This window comes from Neophocaena asiaeorientalis, unplaced genomic scaffold, assembly GCF_003031525.2.
Source record: "Neophocaena asiaeorientalis asiaeorientalis breed wild unplaced genomic scaffold, Neophocaena_asiaeorientalis_V1.1 scaffold623, whole genome shotgun sequence".
Classification (NCBI taxonomy): Eukaryota; Metazoa; Chordata; class Mammalia; order Artiodactyla; family Phocoenidae; genus Neophocaena; species Neophocaena asiaeorientalis.
The window spans coordinates 611,809-632,788 of NW_020172294.1; the positions used below are offsets into that span (position 1 = coordinate 611,809).

General features: G+C 40.3%; 1 protein-coding gene across 7 annotated transcripts in view; it reads left to right on the plus strand.

The window, feature by feature from the left end:
* Window positions 1-20,980, plus strand: part of EXPH5 (exophilin 5) — a 70,614-nt gene that overhangs the window by 40,347 nt on the left and 9,287 nt on the right. For 3 of the 7 annotated variants that reach the window (XM_024766328.1, XM_024766362.1, XM_024766353.1), the window contains 4 exons: window positions 1,691-1,851; window positions 3,541-3,703; window positions 11,150-11,195; window positions 19,420-19,555. In XM_024766328.1, coding sequence (XP_024622096.1) covers window positions 1,691-1,851; window positions 3,541-3,703; window positions 11,150-11,195; window positions 19,420-19,555 — 506 coding nt within the window. Of the gene's footprint in view, window positions 1-1,690; window positions 1,852-3,540; window positions 3,704-11,149; window positions 11,196-19,419; window positions 19,556-20,980 lie in introns of those variants that run through there. The other 4 variants (XM_024766336.1, XM_024766345.1, XM_024766379.1 and 1 more) reach the window with 4 other exon arrangements.

The following is a 20,980-nucleotide window of genomic DNA, read 5'->3' on the forward strand; positions in this document are numbered from 1 at the left end:
ATATATATATATATATATATATATATATATATGACATTAATAAATGAGGTAGTAATAAGTTGGAGGCAGCCAGTACTGGTTAGAAGCAGGTACTTGTGGTCTCTTAGTCTGTTAGTAAGAAATAGTAGCAATAGAGACAGGAGTGACCAGGTGTCAGAGGGATGGCAATGGCAAAATGGGAGGCACCAATGCAAATTATGCGGATTAGACATGATGACTGCTGCGTAATGCTTTTGAAAATGCAAGTCTGGGCAGGATGGCCTCTGGCTTCCCTCTTGATTATTTTATAAAATGACAGTATCATAGCCCCAAGCAGGAGCCTGACTTGCAACCATCAGAGTTCATTGCCTTTAATCCCAAATTAGCCATTCTGCAGCTGTCTTGCTCACCACTTTCTTAGGAATACAAACTCTCTAACACTTGTGCTTCACAGAGGACCCTGGATAAAGGGCAACTGCGGAGTCACATGAACTTCTTTCCGAAACAGCAGAACTGAGGCTTCCCTGGTGGCGCAATGGTTAAGGGTCCGCCTGCCGATGCAGGGGACACGGGTTCGTGCCCCGGTCCGGGAAGATCCCACATGCCGCGGAGCGGCTGGGCCCGTGAGCCATGGCCGCTGAGCCTGCGTGTCCAGAGCCTGTGCTCCGCAACGGGAGAGACCACAACAGTGAGAGGCCCGCGTACCGCAAAATAAATAAATAAATAACAGCAGAACTTCTCGAGCTTGGGGCCCAACAACAAGCCTGGCTTTTTCATCAGAGCTTTGTCAAACTGACCACTTGATGAAATTTGTCATTATGTTCTTCAGACTCCCCTTTCTGCTTTATTTGCCTCAGTCCAGGGCAGTCTCCCTCTGGATTGAATATTCTCTCATTTCCAAACAGTTCTAGGGTCCTCCTGAAATGGAGCAAATGATCTGCTTTAAAAAAAAAAAAAATCACAACTCATGATTTAACTACTGACTTAGAGCAGCATTTTCATTTGAAAGAAGACTAAGCAGGTAAGGGCAGGGGAGAAGGAAAAAGAAATAATTGCAGAATTTCAGTTCCGGCACTCTGGAAGTGTGCGTCAGACACATCTGTGCTTTGCATGACCTTTCCTATCCATCTCAAATCGCACTGCCCTTACTACTGAGCATTAGCCATGTCCTCATTCATGGGCTTTTGTGTCTATGTGTTTAAAGAATTCCATTATCTAAGACCATTACATTCAACAATTTCTTTTCTGCATGTAAGCTTTTCTCTTTGACCACTGAATGGGCAAGTAAGGACCCTATCTGTTATATTCACCATTGAATCCCCATTGCCTACATTGCTCAATAAACATCTAATTATTAACGAATGAATGAATGCGTAATCAGAACTGGAATATTCTAGTTTCCCCATGTCATTAAAGTATCTATCATTCAGTTGCATTATTAGGTCAGGTTTGCACAATGCTCAACCCACATTGTCCTCAGCAACTTGATTATTTCAACTACTAGCAGACACTTTTAGATTGTCATCGAATTTATATGATTACAGCCAAAATACATCCATGGTGGTGAAGAGGAAACTCCGACTACAGCCAATTTTTCCCCTGGACTTATAGTTTATGCAACTCCTCCACTAGGTAAAGTTTGACCCATCACGAGTTTGCACTTCATGCAAAGAAATTTAAAGCATGCATTGATATTTTTGTTTTATTTCAGCAAACTCCAGAAGACAAAGAGGGATATCAGATGGCTTCAAGGAGTAACTGGTGAATGGTTTGAAGAAGTTCAAAGGAAAAAGTTTTGCAATGAAATAGATGTTAGCCAAATGTTAAAACAACCAGTTACATACAGACTGAGAAAGGGGATGGCAGAAAATGGTGAGAACTTAGGACACCTCATTGTAGATAAAGGCTCAGTGGGATCTCCAATTTAACCAATCCATGTTCAGGATTATTTTTAAATCATAAGGGGCAAAATTCACAATAAAAAGAGTGAACTGAAAATGGACTGTACTGTCTTGAGGGTATGTTTTTAGAGTCAGGTAAGATAGCACAATGGTTAAGAACACAGGCATCAGTATCAAAAAGGGCCTGGATTCAAATCTCCACTCTGTCTGTCTCTATATACTCTATTCTATCAGAATTCATGTGACTCTGTTCAAATTACTTATTCTTATTCTCTATAAGCCTCAATTTTCTCATCTTTAAATGGGTATGATAATACCTACTTCACAGGGTGGTTGTGAGAATTAAATAAAATAATACGTATAAAGTACTGAACTCTAACACAGTAAGCATGTAAATAAATGGGATGATGATGCATAAGGAGGGGGAGACAGAGGAAGGGAGGGAAAGGAGAACAGGACATGAGGGGGGTTAGGAGGGGGAATGTGGTAGAGAAACTGCCACCCTTCTGGTACTTTGGTAACTTAAACCCCAAAAATGAGCTCAAACAAATGCCTTCCTTGGACATTCTAACTTTGTGACTACCAGCATGTCTCTCACCTTCACCAATCACTTATTTTTTAGTCTGTAAATGAGGATAATAAAAACTGCTTTCTCAGGACTGTTTGAGAATAACAAAGTGCATTTAGAAATTTTAAGTGGTAAAACAGTGTATAGAGTCACATTGACTGCTTTTGTTATATGTTACTAACATTAGTAACATTGAGAAATATGTAACAATATATCTAAACTTATATATTGGAAATATTTTGCAACTCCCATAAAAAAGAAATTTATCTAAAAAGTTCACAATTCAGATTTTTAGATTAACCCCATATATACCATGATGAATTTCCCCTTACCTTGAATTCCTCATTTAAAAACTCAGCATGTCCAAAAGTATTACAGTATGATGGAACTGGTATATGTTGAGCATGGCTTAGAATTTTTAATACTCATCTATAATATCATATTATCTATACATATATATTATACATATTTATATTACATGCATACCCACATATAAACCATATATGTAGCAAATACATATGCACAGAGATTTTAATGGGAATAAGGAGCACTCTAAAGGGCTTAATTTCCTTTTCCTTTACTTTCTTTGGTATGAAAAGTCACGTAGTCTATCACTATGTGTTTTTTTTTTTAATTTTTTTAATTTTTATTTAATTTTTTTTTTTTTTTGCGGTTCGAACTCTCAACCACTGTGCCACCAGGGAGGCCCTATCACTATGTTTTTAAAGGACCAAAATAAAAATTTCTGAAGGATGGGGTAGTTAAGAGCAGCACAAGAACCGGATGAGGTCCCTAACACACTACCTTTGGCCTTGGATTGCCATGGGGAAAGCGCATTGAGAAAGTGTCCCAGCCGGTATGAGAGGAAGGATGTCCTGCAGAGCTGCAGGCCCCAGCACCTACTGAAAGATGCCCCACTCTTAGTGAGGCCCCTCCGCTCAGCAGAGCCAAGAGGCACAGGGCCCCCCCTAGTCCCGAGGTCTTCATGTGGGGATGCTTGCGTTCCTAGACTGCATGGGTGGGGGTGTTAGTTCTCCAAGAGTATTTACCTGGAAATATTAATCATGCAAAATTTTTACAATTTTCTTTTAGATCCTATGGAATTACAAACATCAAGATCTAAAAATATACCTAATCAAAGAAACCCAACATCCGTTCCTTCTCGGCTGAGCTTCAGATCATCATTTGCTTCTCTGTTCTCATTCAGAAAATCCAGAAAGGAGACTTTAAAGCTTCAACCACTGGGAGAGAAAGGGTGAGTTAAACTCAGCTCCTGTGACAGCTCATTAGTTATCTGATGCCAGAGCCCACCAGCCTGTTTTGTGTTCAGAATGTTTAATGTTCTTAGAATTTAATTTCAGATAGTAACAAAGGAAACAGGGCTGAGCCCTCAAAGGGACAAAGTTCTTATGAAACTTTGGGCTCATCTGAAATCCAGCTTCTAACCAACTGCACAGGTCTCAGGAGGTGGACATAGTGAATAATGGATTAAATGTTGAGAAATAATTATTGACAGTTTCTCCACTGCTCCAAGAGCCTGGTCTTTGCCCTGGTCAAGTAGTTACATTTAAATTGAAACTACTCCTTACTTGGGGAGTATGTGTGTCAGGAGAATTGCAGTATAAAGAGTAAATGAGCATAAATGAGATGAGCAAAGAGTAGAGAAAAACTGAATTATGAAATGGAGAAAAAATATATTACCATCATTAAAAATATTGAGGACAGCCATTCCTCTGTAGTTGCTTGGAATTTAAACTTAAGGTGAAGGAGGGGAAGCTCTGAGAACAGTGGAGGTATTGTTCCAGATGGTTCCCAGTTGAGAACTGTGTAAATCAGTTCATCTTGACTCATTACGTTGTTGGATTGTTTTGTGAAAAACAAGCAAGGCTTTGCTTACATGCAATTTGCTGACTGCTAAATATTTTCAGCATGTCTTCCTGCTTGAAAAGCTTCCCACCCTCTTAAGGTGTTGGCTTAGCACGTGATGTGTTCCATGTGTGCCATTAAGAGTGCATTGCAGCTCTAAATAAAAGGTGTTGGAGGTCACTCTTGCTGAAAAACAACAGGCAGCAAGCAGCTTGGTGAAGCATGCAATGAGGCTCCTGACTCGTAGAGGAGCTCTTGGGGGAATGGAAGGGTTTTGCTTCCAGCTTTCACTTGAGGCTGTTTTTGTCTTTGATGAAATAGTGAAGAGCTGAACAAAATGTAGATTTATGTGATCGTTTCCACCAGAGTCACTTACGAGGAAATACTCTTCAAATAGTGAGTTGCTTTTCTTTGTAAAAAATGTTTTAAACACTAGTAATTCTCTCATTTGGGAATTAAAAATTGAGGAGTATTTCCTTTATAGGAAATATTATTTTTAAGGAGAAAAGAAATATTCCTTATGTGTAGTATGGCTGAGACTTATGATGTAATTTGTGTTTTAGGTAATTTTCTTCAAGGCAGAGTTTTATTGTAGCTGAACAATCTAACATTAGTAAACTAGGAAAAGTTGAGGAAACTGTTAACTCTATTGACAAGTTATTTCCAAGCTCATATTGTAAGTTGCGCCAAAGTGGATCAAAGAAGATGAAAGTTCTATAATCTTCATTTTGGGTATCATGTATTTTAGTTATAGACCAAATAGAAAAAATGAAACTCTTGCAAAATTCTGTTTAGCGATTGTTCTTCTTAAATATCAAAATGACTTGTAGCTGTCTTTTAGCCAAACACAGGATACAAAAATGAAACAAATTTTATCCTTTAAGCATGTGTGTGTGTTACAGTTTTCAGAATTTGCCATCTTTAAATACATTTTATGTTCAAACCGTAAGTGGGAATAATTGTGCTGGTGCAGAATGTAATGAAGGCACTGTTTTATACTCCTAATAGGTTTCAGAAGATAAAACATGAAAATATGCCCTTTTTATTTTTAAATATGAATGTGACCTAAATATCTGGATCTAAATCCTGAATGTGTATGTGTGTGCTGGGGGAAGGGTGTTTTTAAGGGAGCATAGTACTATGGTAGGACTATAAATTGTGTGTCATACATTCTGAGGGGCCCTTTATTCTTAAGTAGAGCTTTTTTCCTTAGGCAGTTCTGATTTTTTTCAAAATACAGAATCAAGCTTCAGCATACAGACTCTGGTTCAGGAGCTCCTCCTTGCCTATAAGTGCAGTGGGAGGAACTGACAGAGAGCCCCAGAGGGCCCCAGAGGGGAGCACAGTCATCCTGTGCAAGGCAGGTTTCTACTTGCTGAAGCCATCAAGACTCAACTTTGTCCTGTCCTCTGGAGAACAAGTCAGCAAAGCAGTTTAAGAGGATCTTCTGCAAATCACAGAAAGAAAGCTAACCCCTAGAAAACCATGGGAACATAGTGACTTTATTAATTAATGAAAAGGCAAAAAGTTTTGCTATTTCTGATTCAAATATGACTACTGAAGTTTCTCCTCCCAAATTTATGTACTTCCCAAATTATCCCATTATTATTTTAATCCTATTTGTAAATGATTGAACTGTACTCTCTATGACTCTACCACAACCCAGGAACAAAGAAAATTTTCCATTAATGTTTTAATTCATTTATTGCTAGCCAAAGATTCAAGAAAACATACATATACAATTATACCTTGGTATCTGCGGGGGATTGGTTCTGGGAACCTCCTGCGGATACCAAAACCCACAGGTGCTCAAGTATCTTATACAAAATGTACAGTTAGCCCTCCATAGCCACAAATTCAGCCAACCAGGGTTCCATCTGTGGTTAGTTGAATCCGCAGAACCTGTGGACACTGAGGGCTGACTGGATTGTGTATCTTTCTCCTATTATTTCCCTGTAAGTTATGTTTCCTTGTGTCTTGTTTTGGGGTATTTATTGCCTGAGATATGGTGCTCAGTCCCTGCCACAGAATTTCAGTAACTCCATCACCTCCACATAGTTCAGCAAGTACCTAATAGTGTATATCATGAGCTTATAAATGCAGCCTTCCTGGCTGCCCAGCAGTATCTGCAGTTACTTTTTCTTATTCCAGACCCCCAGTTATTCCATTGATGTATGCCTCACTGTGAAGAGGTGATGTGCCACCCTCTGTTCCATGCACCAACACACTCCACAATGAAGTCGTCCCTGCAAAGGGGCCCCTTCATGTCTACACACATTCTTAAAGCTATGAAGCCATGTGCCACCAGTTCATGATGGTGATTTTAGAGATGTTGATTGTTTTCCCCTCTACACTTTCCTTTGTTGTAGTCCCAAGGACTAGGGCAAAGTGGAAGTACAAGAGAACTAGTTCATAAGACTCATGAGTAACATGTAGAGTTAAATTTAAGTTGGCTTCTTTCCTTTGAGGACCATCACAATGTATAGCATACAGTAAGTACTCACCACACAGCTGTGATTATAGCGTGACAACTGCTCTCCTGGAGTGAGGGTATGCCTGCCCACTACCCTGTTCCTTTCAGATGATTTTTTTACCTGAGGATGCAGAGTTCTGGTGGGTGCCCAAATTTACCTCATCTATCATAGGATGTACACAGCCTAGGCAGTCCAGTTTACATAAGCAAAAGATCAAATGCTATTTTGGAAAGTTTAAAAGGCAGATTATTGTTTTCCCTGGATTCTGTTTTCTCTCTGTCTATCTGTCTCTCTCACTCTTCCTTTTTCTCTCTTTCCAAATGTCCTACTATGCTGCCTTCCTTTTTCCTGCTAAGTGACTAGGCTTCAGTTGGAGGACACAGGCATGTAAGACACCTAGATCAAAGGAGAGATCAGAGTAAGCAAAATCCTTCTCTGGAAATTCTCCTTCGGTGATCCCAGGTGTGGTGTCCACAGATAAACAGTAGGATTGTGGTGACAGGAGGGAGAAGCATGACAAAGGGAGTGGTTCCCAGATGATCTGGTTGATCATTATTAGAATTTCATCAGCATTTTAAAATAATGACAGATAACCAGGCCCTAGCCTTGAGATTCTGATTCAGGTCTGAAGTGGAACACTTTATTTATTTTTAATTCCCTACGATATTTGGATGCTCATCCAGGTTTGGGAGCCATGGTGGCAGAGCTTTCTACCCCCATTATGGCAAGGACCATCAGAATTCCTGGCATGGTACTAATAGCTGAGGTGATAGCTTCTCTTTCATTTATTTATCAAAGTCCTACTCTGGATCGGATACTGTGTTTAGTGCTAGAGGTAAAATCGTGAAAATAAGGCAAAGTCCCCACCTGGAGGACTTTAGAATCTAGTAGGGAACACCAGATGACTGCATATGGTTGGGCAGAACTCTAGGAAGTGCTGATCACATCACAATCATCATGGATTTATTCGTATATTCATTATGGCAGTTTTCTGGCAAATGACGGTAAGGATCTTGAGGAAGGGATGCTCTTTAGAAAACACACAGGGGTGACCTCTGAGTGACAGCCTGGGTGACAGCCGAGTACACTGATGATTATGGTATCATATGGTGAGTGCTGTGGTGGATGCATGGTATTCCTGCCATGAGAACATTATAGGAGGAGCAGTTAATTCAGACTGGAGGATACAGAAACATTCCTGGAAAAAGAGAGCCAATTTCTGAAGGACACATAGGACTGAGCTAGGCAATTAAGAGTTAGGAGGTTGCGCTGGGCAGAAAGAATGATACAGCAAAGATGCAGAGACTGGAAAAAAGTAAGAACTCATCTAGGTCATTGAGGTTCAGTGACCAAGTATAAGGTGAGACTGATAAGAGGTGGGGTGGGAGCAGCTGGCAAAGGCCAGAACATAGGAACCTTATACATGCAATGCTAAGGAGCTTAGACTTGATCCTGTAGACAGCAGGGAGCCCTTAATCACTTTTTCTCCTTATTATATATATTATGTATGTATATGCATTCCTTTATATATATAAAACAGATAAAATCACCCCCCACCCACTGACCTGGACAAACACTAATTATTTTGGTGTATTTCATGCGTGTGTGCATATTGTATATATATTTTTTCATTAAATAGAGAAGTGACATAATGAGATTTTCATTTTAGAAAAATCACTTTAGCACAGTGGTTCTCAAGCAGGGGAAATTTTGCACCCTGAAAGCCACTTGACAATGTCTAAAGACATTTCTGGTTTTCATAACTGAAGGGTGGGTGCTATTGGCATCTAGTGGGTAGGGGTCAGAGATGTTGCTAAACGCATGTGACAAACCACTACACAGAAGAAACGCCAGTAGTACCAAGGCTGAGAAACTGCTCTACCTATAGCTGGTGAAGTGGGAATATATGTGAGAGATTTTTAAGGTATGGCTCAGTAGGACTTGTAAGCAAATGCAGGTGAGATAGCTTTCAATCTCTTGAAATCACCCAGTCCAGGGGACTTTAACCAGCATAGCTTTTGTGATTACACTGTTGTTTTTATTCACTCTACAAGCGGAAGCATACTTATGTTTCTTCAGTGGAAGAAACATAAATTAACTTGAAGGTGGGCCTGGAAGTGACCATGGAGACTCTGGGCCTCCAAGCCTCCTGAGTCCTATACCCTGCCTGCAACCTAAATCCACACGGCCTTGCACACTGTCAGGGAACATGCATCCTCCCACTCACAGCACACCCTCCCACTCGATGACACTCTGTCCCAATTGTGCCACCTGCTACCCTCAGAAACTGATTGTTGCCCCTGCTCCCTTCACTCCAAATCAGACCAGGGGCCTGACTGAGCTGATGAGAGTGTTGAGCTGTGCAGCGACACCATGAAGCCGGCAGCTCCACAGGGCTCCGGAAAGAATCTTCACAATCTGGACAGTTTGGCTCCAGGCAAATTGAATTACTTGCCAGTTCCCGGCCTCCCTTACTCTCTTACATCTCAGGCTTGTGCTCCTGCTGTTCTTTTCCTCTCATACCTGTTCAACCACCACCTTCTCTCCCTGTTGCCTTCCCATTTATCTCGGCAAGTGCTCACCGGCCCCTCTGCATTTTCAGCATATTTTACTTAAGCCTCTGTATTGTCTGTATTGTCCTTTTCACATTGTGGCTTGCACTTTGGCTCTTTGTGTATCTAATCTTTCCTATCATAAAACGTCTCAGATAACAGGGTCTCTATCTCAGGCATATTTATTTCCTCCAAAGCACTCAAAATAGTGCGTAGCATGTAGAAGGCTTGCAGGCTCAATAAAGCTGTATGAGAAGGAAGCATATGAATAAAAACAGTATTTTAACTTCTAAATATTATTAGGGTAGAGCTGGTATTTCAAAATAATATGAAAAAAATCCATATTTTAATTTCTGTTTAAATTTTGAGCTAAACTATAAAGTACGTGTTGGTATCTTTTAAATATAAAATTGCTTGGCCTCCCAGGTTTTATGCTCAACTTTCAAGAACCATGAAGCAACTAGGAGTTTGAATGAAGGAAAACTGCATCTTGCCACTTTAAATTGATATGACCTAGAGTCTCAGTTTGTTTAATTCTTGATTCCATCTTGCTATTCTCTTAGCAAAGGAGAGGACTTGATTTCATACAAGAGCTCTGAGTCATTATGGTCTATTAACTCTTAAGCTGCAATTCAGGCAGCACACCCTGGCATAGGATTATAGATTTTAAAAAATCAAAATTTATCTCAATTTTGGACCTATGTCTTTAAAATTTTTCACCTTCTACTGAATTTTAGAGAAGCAGCATAAATAGTAAAAGCATAATTGTTCTCCTTCAAGATAATTTCATAATAAATAAGGCATATGTATAAAAATAAGCATCCTGAAGTCATCTTTATAAGGTTTGCTTTTTAAAAAATTCCCTTAAGAATTGTTGAGCTTCCCTGGTGGCGCAGTGGTTGAGAATCCGCCTGCCAATGCGGGAGACACGGGTTTGAGCCCTGGTCTGGGAAGATCCCACATGCCACGGAGCAACTAAACCCGTGTGCCACAACTACCGAGCCTGCGCTCTTAGAGCCTGCGAGCCACAACTACTGAAGCCCGTGCTCCTAGAGCCCATGCTCCACAATGAGAAGCCACGGCAATGAGAAGCCCGTGCACTGCAACGAAGAGTAGCCACTGTTCACAACTAGAGAAAGCCCACACGAAGCAACGAAGACCCAACACAGCCAAAAATAAATAAAGTCTTAAAAAAAAAAAAAAAAAAATTCCCTTAAGAATTGTTGAGTCTGGTTCTGACTTACTCTCTCTTTAAAATAAAAATGTACAGAAGCAGAAAATCTGTTTCCCATTTACAAGAAAATTCTGTGTGCCATGCTGATCAAGAATGAGAGCTCTAGATTCAGTCAGCCTGTGGCCGGCTCTGAGCTCAGCCACTATGTACCTTGTACAGTGTCTTCTAACTTCTCTAATTCATAAAATGAGAGTTGTCATAGTATCCACCTGACAAGAGTGATGTATTTAAATGAGATAACATGCCTATAGAGCATGAGAGTACTGCCTGATACACAGTAAACACTCAACAAATATAACTGTTTTTGTAATTGTCTTCATGCTATGTTCAAGTACAAATCCACTATTGTGTAATTTTTCTTGGCTACCTGAGTGACAAAGATGTAAAACATTGATCCTAAACAAGAATAGGAAAATGTTTCTGAAAGATTTTTCAACAGTGCACTAAGAAATGTCTCCCTACTAAGCATCAGAAATATATCTTCTCAAGATATCAAGATATAATAGCAAACATGCTATTGATTTTCCAAAAGTTAGGCACTTCCTCAAAGAAGTTATTTCAAATTCTTTTCACAGATGTGACGACCACATACCTCCTGTGTCTGTGAGGGGAACTGCTTTGGTAAGTAACCGAAGCACTAAAGGTTATGCTGAAGAACTCAGAATTAATGTAATTCCTGATTGGCTACCTACTTAAATAGAATTCTCATTGGCACAGTTCGAAATTTCCTTGAGAAGTTTAGATTTCTCCTACAGAGTTCAAAGTTTCCCAGCTGTGATCTGTTTCCAGTTGGCTGTGGTACTAAAATACTCAAACAGCAGGCTTGCCAGGAGGAGTGAAGCCATTGTGTGTCCACAGAGACTAGCGTTAGTATCTCTGATATTTTACCACGTGTCAGTCCTGTACAGCCCTAAAATGTTGGACAGAGGAAGAATTTATTTGGGGATAGCAGAGGAATTGCAATTTGGGGCATGCAAACTGTAGCAAGCTGCAGGCAAGTCTGCTGAGGATTTGGGGTAGGCTGTATTTGGGCAGGGAATGTAAAGAGGGGAGAGTTCAGTTTGAGTCTGTCAAAATCAATGGAGACCAGCTTTGAAAATTTCCAAATAAACTTCAAACCAGTGTGGGTCTGCACTAGACCTATTCTGGGCAAGATCTTCATTTGTATTCAAAGAGGAAACCACTGATAGGTGAGATGCATTTGGACAGAACAGGTTCACATGAAGGGGCTGACCCAACAGGACCTCCACTTAAAGGGCTTAAATTTAAATTTACCTCTGTGTTCACATGCTTATAAGATTGAGAAGCTTTAAGTTTTCTGTTTCTTACTTTTTTGCTGTCATGACTTTTGATCTACACACACTTGTGTCTTCGTGTGTAACTCATATGGTTTGGAGATGAAAGAAAGACGGAGTTTTGGAAGGTACCTAAGAGTGCAGGAGGAAGGTAGAGGCATTTCTCAATTGATGGCCCTTAGTCTTAATATCTACCTTTCTCTTCTTTTTTCAAAAAGCATGAGATAGAATTCTGGTGAGGAGTGCATATAAACAGAGGTTCTTTACTTCACAAATAAAAGTGAGCCTCCTTTCTTCTTCAGAGTAATGCTACTTTCTCTCCTTTATATGCTTGAGCCCCAACCATGACACCAGCAGCAACAACTGCTACATTCTGATGGAGAATTTGCTATCATCCAGGTACTTGACATGGGTCACTTCATTTAATCCCCAGAGGTAATCTATGAAGTAGGTACTATTATTATTCCCATTTAAAGATGAAGAAACTGAGGTTCAGAGAATTTAAAGATCATGCTCAAGGTCACACTGGAAAATGGTATAATCAGGATTGAAAAACCCAGGGCTCTGTTAACTCAGTAGCCAGAAGTCAAAAATGCCTACAGCTCCAATAGCCCCAAAGACCTGTTTGTTTATGAGCCCCAGTTGCTCGCTACATGCAGACTCTCCTTTAACTGAGCAGTGGACTGAACTGGCACACATGCAGCTTTGTTCTCTAAAAGAACAGAGCCCTACTTCAGGATGCTTCTGTACTCTTGCTTTTCCTCGGAGAAGTGCTCAGAGCTAACCTTCCTTTCCCATTTAAGAGCCATGGGGTCTGAAACAAATGAGGAACATAAAAAGAAATGCGAGCACCTAGAAGTTATAAAACAGGAGAGCTAATCTGGAGTTCTTGGGATTTGAAAGTCCAGTCTGAGGATTAGTAGATATCCTTCTTTGGCACTCTTAATTGCTGCTTGCCTTAAACCATTTTACTGCTCAGAGCATGTCAATCTAAAAAAGTAAGAACTGGGAATATAAATGAAACTCAAGCCGATGATTGCAGCTCCCAGTTAATAGCTATTATAAAAAGTAGGAGAGAGAAAATAATGAAACGATTGTTGAAGACAAGAGTTTTGTATAACATGTAGATCTCCATTATTTATCCATGAAAGTCCTATCCCCTTAACCTGCAGAGAGCTGGAATCTGGCCTTTGATGCCACAGGGATTCTTGCCAAGATTTAAGATAATGAACTTCCTCTCACTTGGTTGGTAGCCTAGCAGGAATTGTACAAGGGGGATTCCAACATTTTGTAGGAGGTTGTACTACATTCTTGGATGACCTTCCATTCAAAGAGAAGGAAGCTGGGACTTCCCTGGGGTCCAGTGGTTAAGACCCCGTGCTCCCAATGCAGGGGGCCTGGGTTTGATCCCTGGTCAGGGAACTAGATCCCATATGCATGTGCAACTAAGAGTTTGCATGCCACAACTAAGAGCCTGCATGCCACAACTAAAAGGTCCCACATACCGCCACTAAGACCCAGCTCAGCCAAATAAATAAATAAATATTTTTATAAAAAGAGAGAGAAGGAAGCTGCTATTTATACATATACATCAGGGACTTCCCTGGTGGTGCAGTGATTAGGAATCTACCTGCCAATGCAGGGGACATGGATTTGATCCCTGGTCTGTGAAGATCCCACATGCTGCGGAGCAACTAAGCCCGTGCGCCATAACTATTGAGCCTGTGCTCTAGAGCCCGCATGCCACAACTACCGAAGCCCGCGCGCCTAGAGCCCCGTGCTCTGCAACAAAGAGAAGCCACCACAATGAGAAACCCGTGCACCACAACGAAGAGTAGCCCCCACTCGCCGCAACTAGAGGAAGCCCGCGCACAGCAACGAAGACTCAATGCAGCCAAAAATAAATAAATAAATATTTACATCAGCTTAAAAGAAGCAAAGGGTTTCAGAAAACAGAATTTTTAGAGCTAGAATGTGTGAAAGAATTTCAGTCTAAAATGGAAGCAGGGCTTCCCTGGTGGCACAGTGGTTGAGAGTCCGCCTGCCGATGCAGGCGACACGGGTTTGTGCCCTGGTCCGGGAAGATCCCACATGCCGCAGAGCGGCTAGGCCCGTGAGCCATGGCCGTTGAGCCTGCGCGTCCGGAGCCTGTGCTCCGCAACGGGAGAGGCCACAACAGTGAGAGGCCCGTGTACCGCAAAAAAAACAAAAATAAAAATAATAAATAAAATGGAACCAGAGGATACATTGCGTAAAATGGAAAATCTGATACATGTTCCCTGAGGAAGACAAAACTTAAGGACCGAGAAACTGATTTCCCATAAATGCCTGATTTACAGAAAACTGATAATAATATTGGAATTTTCTTAAATGACAGGGAATTGGTCAGGGATTGCCTCCTATCAACTTTGCAAAGTTTTGCTTATGGTTTCCAGAGGCATGAACAAAAATGATCTGGGTCAGGTTGGCCTCACAAAATAAGCTAACTGAGCTTTGTTTGTAAGACTGGACTGGTTTTGTCTGCTCAGGAAATTTTCAAAGCTGGTCTCCATTTGTGTGGCTTTTTTAAACATCTTTATTGGAGTATAATTGCTTTACAATGGTTTGTTAGTTTCTGCTTTATAACAAAGTGAATCAGCTATACATATATATATTTCCCCATATCTCCTCCCTGTTGCGTCTCCCTCCCACCCTCCCTATCCCCCCCTCAGGTGGTCGCAAAGCTCCAAGCTGATCTCCCTGTGCTATGCGGCTGCTTCCCACTAGCTATCTATTTTCCATTTGGTAGTGTATATAAGTCTGTTTTAACAGACTCGAATTGAACTCTCCCCTCTTTACATTCCCTGCCCAAGTACAGCCTATCCCAAACCCTCAGCAGACTTGCCTGCAGCTCGCTACAGTTTGTGTGTCCCAAATTGTAAGTCCTCTGCTATTGCTAAATAAACTCATCTCTCGATCTTGCCTCAGTTTACCCTTTTATTTAGGTTGGCAAGAGAAACTTAGAGATCTTCTAGCTCAGAGTTTCTCTCTACTTCAGCACTTCTGACATCTTGGGCTGAATAATTCTTTGCTGTGGGGCCTCTCCTGTGAACTGTAGGATGTTTAGTGGCATCCTACTAGATGCCAGTATTTCTCCTCCACTAAACTGTGACAATCAAAACTATCTCCAGAAATTGCCAAATGTTCCATGAGGAGCAAATTGACCTCAGTTGAGAACCATCTCCTTAAAGGCAAGGAATCCAAAATCAAAGTAGCCGCCATCTCCGTGAACAGACAAACTGTATGGCCTTGGCCACTTTGTCACTCCTTATTTCTGAACAAATTCTGGCTGGGTCTGTTCTTAGGTGATATGCCAGCTCTGTACCCCTAGAAACATACCTCCAATGTGGCATAACCAGACTAGGCTGGTGCGAGCTCCCTGAGACTGGGACCATACCTGCTCACCTGTGTATCCCCACTTCCTGGCACAACGTGAGTACTCAGAAACTGAAAGAAGAAATGAATGTGTGGTTTTAAGCCACAAGGTGAAATGCTGGATTTGACCTTTGCAGGAAAACAGATGCAGAATAAATTCAAGAACACCTTGAAAAATTAACTTGTTGACTTTATCAAGGCATTTGATAACATCCATGAGCTTCGGCTTCAGTTCCAACAGCTGTTCTACAGGTTTGGCTGCCCTAGAAGTTCTCAGATAGTCTGAGGTTACTCTATGACAGAGGTTTGTTTGTCTCATCATGTCAGAATTGCAGATGTTATCAGTAGAGTGAATTGGGGTTGGAAAAATGGCCTTATTTTGCTCAGCATATTCTGTGTACCATGTTTAAGAATGTAACTGAGACCCTAAAGCCAGCATTTTGAGACTCTGGCCTCTAATCCTGTAGGACACTTTTCTAACTCATTACGCTACGAGTACCTGCAGGAGTCCTCCAGGAAATTCTCTGTAACCACAGAAGACTAGTAATGGCTAACGATGAGGAATTACTAAGTGCTAAACACCATTCTAAAGTGTTTTACAACTATTAATTCATTTAATCCTCGCAACACCACTATCAGATGAGGAGTGTTGTTGCATTTTTGTCTTTTTTTTTCATTATTCCAAGAAAGAAACTAAGGTACAGAACAGAAACGTTAAGCAGCTTGCCCAAAGTTGTACAGCTTTTAAGAGAGAGAACCAGAATTTGGACTTGTTTAGTATTCATGTGCTTAACCATTATGCTTTGCTACCTCAGACATGCTATATTGAGTCAATATTGTAAATATTCAGTGTCTCAATTTCTGTAATAATCTTCACTAAAAATCCTATATATGTAATTTTCTACCTTGGTATATTGAAAATCAATCCATAACTGTGTGCGTGGAGGGTATGGAATGTTTAAAGCAAGGTTCCTGTCTTCAGAGAGTTTACCACCTAATTGAAGAAATGTACATTAGTAAAATAAAAATACAAAGCAATGTAGTGGAGAAAATAGGATTAGAGATCAGATCATATGAGTGTCAGTAGCCAGTGTCACCTTTTATTATTCCTGTGACTTGAGTAAGGTACTTAACTGAGACTCAGTTTTTTCATCTGCAAAATGGGAATGAAAATCCCTAACTATTTCACAAGTTTGTTCTAAGGATCAAATGAGAGAAGATATTTTTAAAGTATATTGAAAACTGAATAAATGAGTAATTTTGTTCAAATATAAGATAGTATCAAAAGAGTGTACAAAAATGTATTGGAGAAGTTCAGAAGTGGGAAGTATTATTGTGGGAAGCATCATCTTTGAATTCAGTTCAGTAAATATGAGTCAATCTCTTATATGCTGATGCTATGCAAGGTGCTCAGGATACAAAGTAGAATACTTTGCTTTCTTAGTTATTTTAGAATTTGGTCCACTTCCAGGGTTTTATTCATGTGTCTGTGAATCCCTGGTTTCCTAGATCAGAGTGGGGATTAGAATGTGTGAGAGGGTAGGGGAAGAAGGGTAGAAGTCGAGTGATAAAGTAAAAATGGAGAGAATGTAAACAACTTTGATATGAAATAAAATGTATAATACCAGAGGTGCATAAAAAATACTGTGGTAATTAATTATTCCTACAAGAATAGGAGAAGGACTAACAGAGAGGTTGATATAGGAACTGGACTCCGAAGGATGAGCTGACATTTTCCAGAAGAAGAGGAGAAAGGGCAAAGATCAGGAGCAGAGACACAGAGTCCTCAGAAGTGCACAGCATTTTAAAGGACTATGTGTAGGGAGCTTGGAGCATGGGGATTAAAGCTAGTTGGGGAAGAAAGGCTTAAATCAAAAATTGGAAAAGGATTTTGACACTATTTTGCTGCACAGAGGTGTTTGGGCCTCATCCTCTAGACCAGGTATGGGAAATAGGCTTCATCTTTTATGATAACGTTATGGCACAGAATATTCTTTGGAGGAAGATTCGGAGTCCAAGACTGACCCCTGACTGAGGATCTGTGTGTGCTCTGAGCCGCAGAAGGATTTACCTCTCTTAGCCATATAATATCTCCATGTGTTGGAAACATCCTTAACATGTTAGGTTAATAGGGGTGGCCTTGAAGCAGAAGATCTATGCAGAAATATAACCAAAGGATGTTATATTCACGGTCTCTTGGTAGAAACCCTTCCCGCCTAGAGATGTTCATCTCTTCACCTGAGTGTTCAGTTCATGTACTTTGCATTTCATTATAAATTCATTATAAAGGAATGTGATCCAGGAGGCCAAAAAGAATGTACTCTGGTCTACATAGAGGAAATCTGAAGTTTATTTGAATGTTAAAATGGTCGGGAGACAATGATGCTTACTATTCTCTTAAATGTATCTACTCTGCACCAACTACCAAAACTGCAGGTTTGGGAAGAATGGGCTTATAAGGTTCATGGCTAATTGTTATTAGCACAAATAAAGACTTGGAGAGACAGTAGGTAGGACACAAAAGAGAGCACCTCGATGCACTGTAGAGAGAAAAGTGTAACTGTAACTGATCTGATTTTTCAAATGATTAGTTTCTAGTTTTATTACCTCCAACTGGTATATCCCTATAGTTATATCGTGCTTCTAATATTTGTTTACTTCTGAATTTAACATAAGTGTGTTAAATTATATCCAATAACCAATAAATTATCATTGGATTATTTTTCCGGCCACTAAATCTCCTCTGTATGTATTCAATTACGGCTTACCCATAGAACTGAAAATGACAAGTCAATGAAATTTGGGCAGGGCTTCTGTAAGAAATAACTGACCTAGATCTTGAGAAAGAAAACAATCAGGTATAAAAATACTAGATTATGACGAATGCAAGATAAAGAGAACCTAGGCTTTAGAATTGGACACACCTGTGTTGAGAAATTAAAAAGCTGGAGCTTTAGAAATATTAGAGGTTTGGCCTTAAGCATTCAAGATGAGATTAAATGTGATAGTGAACATCAAAAAAAAGAGAAAAATTGGGGAAGAGAAGGATTCAAGTGGCAAGGACTGGGTAGAAAGTGAACTGAAAATAAAGCAATTGGAATGGGAAGTGGCCTTGTGCAGGGATGCAGGCAGGATGAGTTAAAGTGGAGTCATGAGTGGCAGAGCCAGTTTGCCAGAGGAAATGCAAATGGAGTTTTGGCAAAAGGAAGTGGAGGTGTGGGAGTGGATAATTCCCCAAGGTTATAAAGACAAATTAAAACTTAAAAGTAGAGCAGTGATGGATTTAATGAAATCAAGATATAATTTGCTAGTAAAGAACTCTACATCATTCTCCTAAATCCTATAAAACTAGCAAAGGTTTAAAAAAAAATTATAAGGTCATGCTTTTCAGCACCTTTTTTTCAGAATGATTAATCAGTTCCTTATGTGTATCTGGGAGGTTCTACCATGCTACATGATTTCCGTGGATAGAAATACTTTTTTTCCCTAAATCCATCAAGTTTACAAATCTTAAGATCCACTGCAAGTTTCAGCTAACCGCCTCTTGAGAGAAAACAGGTACAGTGTTAAGAAATCTAAAATTACAGCCACTGGGGCCAGAGAGACAACATTCCCCACTCAAGAGAGGTCAATTTCTTTCCTATTTTCCAGGAACCTCCTTAAGATTTTTGTAGTGCTATGTAAATTTGTAGGAATCTTTTGCAGGGAGAGGCTCATACTGAAAGGAATTAAGGTAGGTATGGAGAAGTTTGTGATCAGTTGCAAATTGCAAAAGCAACAAAACATTACAACTAGAGAAATAAATGTTAGGAAAATTTATTTGCTGTCCTTAGACTAGGACTTTTTTTTTGCGGCACGCGGGCCTCTCACTGCTGTGGCATCTACTGCTGCGGAGCACAGGCTCCGGACGCGCAGGCTCAGCGGCCATGGCTCACGGGCCCAGCCGCTCCGCGACACGTGGGATCCTCGCCGACCGGGGCACGAACCCGTGTCCCCTGCATCGGCAGGCGGACTCTCAACCACTGCGCCACCAGGGAAGCCCTAGACTAGGACTTTTAAGCTTGGGACATTTTCGTGGGAACATGTTGGCTGGGGAAAGTCCAGAAATAATATTACATTTTCTATTTTAAAATTAGCAGGCAAAAATATACAATTCACCTCTGGAAAATCAACCCATTGACAGTGCATTTGTCCCCAAGCCAGCAGGCATGAGGGAGGGAAGTAGCATGCCTCCGTGGGATGCTTCAGTGCTAGAGGATGAGTTTTTCCAAGGTAAGTCTATGCATTGAATTGCCTTTGGAATTCCCAGTACTAAAGGAAAGCAAATAATAATTACAGTCTGTATTAAAGTGCTCAAAATGTATCAAACCCTGTACTTCATTTTTGAAGTCCCTCTTGTTTACCTTACCTGAAGAAGATGTGGTTACATGCTATTAACACAAATATTAAAGAATCATTTTCTTAAATTAATTTATTAATTAATTTATTTTTTGCTGTGTTGGGTCTTTGTTGCTCTGTGCAGGCTTTCTCTAGTTGTGGTGAGCGGGGGTTACTCTTCGTTGCAGTGCGCGGGCTTCTCATCGCGGTGGCTTCTCCTGTTGCGGAGAATGGGCTCTTAGGGATGCGGGCTTCAGTAGTTGTAGCACATGGGCTCAGTAGTTGTGGATCGCGGGCTCTAGCACACAGGCTCAGTAGTTGTAGCGCACAGACTTAGTTGCTCCGCGGCATGTGGGATCTTCTCAGACCAGAGCTCGAACCCATGTCCCCTGCATTGGCGGGTGGATTCGTCACCACTGCGCCACCAGGGAAGTCCCTAAAGAATCTTATATTTAAATATAATCTAAGCAAATATTCTTGGATCAAGCCCTGATAAATCTATGGAATGGTAATAATGTTAATAATGTTTAATATTTAAACTCAGGTAAAAAGGAAAAAATATGTCTTTAGGAAATATATCTAAAAAGTTTACTGTCCTTAATAGACTTTTATTGTTCCTGATTAGGACCTAAATGCACTGTGATGAAATCTGATCGTTGTTAAACAATTAACCTTGTACAATAGATAACAATAAAGACTAAAACAGGTTCCAAAAGTACTATATACACATGGACCTTATTATACAAGCATAGCTCACCTTGACATAGTTTATTCTATATAATATAAGCCTAGCCATTTGAAAAGTGAAGTCTGAAATCATTCACTAGCTTCACCTTGAGGAACTAAATTCAATTTCCAAGGGCAATGATGTCACCTCAGCCCTATAGTTAGGACAGGTGGTGTGATCATTGAGAGACATCCAGCTGGTTGGTTAACTCCTTTCAGTAAGATGGTTACTGGCAGAGAACTTGCTTCAGAGAAAAGAGACCCAGAGGAAAACTTCTGTTCCGAAACAAAGGTTTTGCTAGTAGAGGAGAGCTACTTTTTATGAAATGGAAAAAAAAAAAATGACTTGACCTCTCTGAAAATAAAAAGGAGAAGCAGAACAGGAATTTTTTTGACCTCAAGAGTAGTGAGTCAAATAGCAGTATTAATTTCGGAATCAAAGTAACTTTGAATAATTTAAAGTCCCGTGATACTGATGTTAAGAGTGGTTATCTCTGGGAAGAAGGACTCCAGGTGACTTTACCTCTTTTGTTATATTTTCCTGTATTTACCATATATTGCTTTTGTAGTCAGCAAAAGACTTTATTTAAAGAG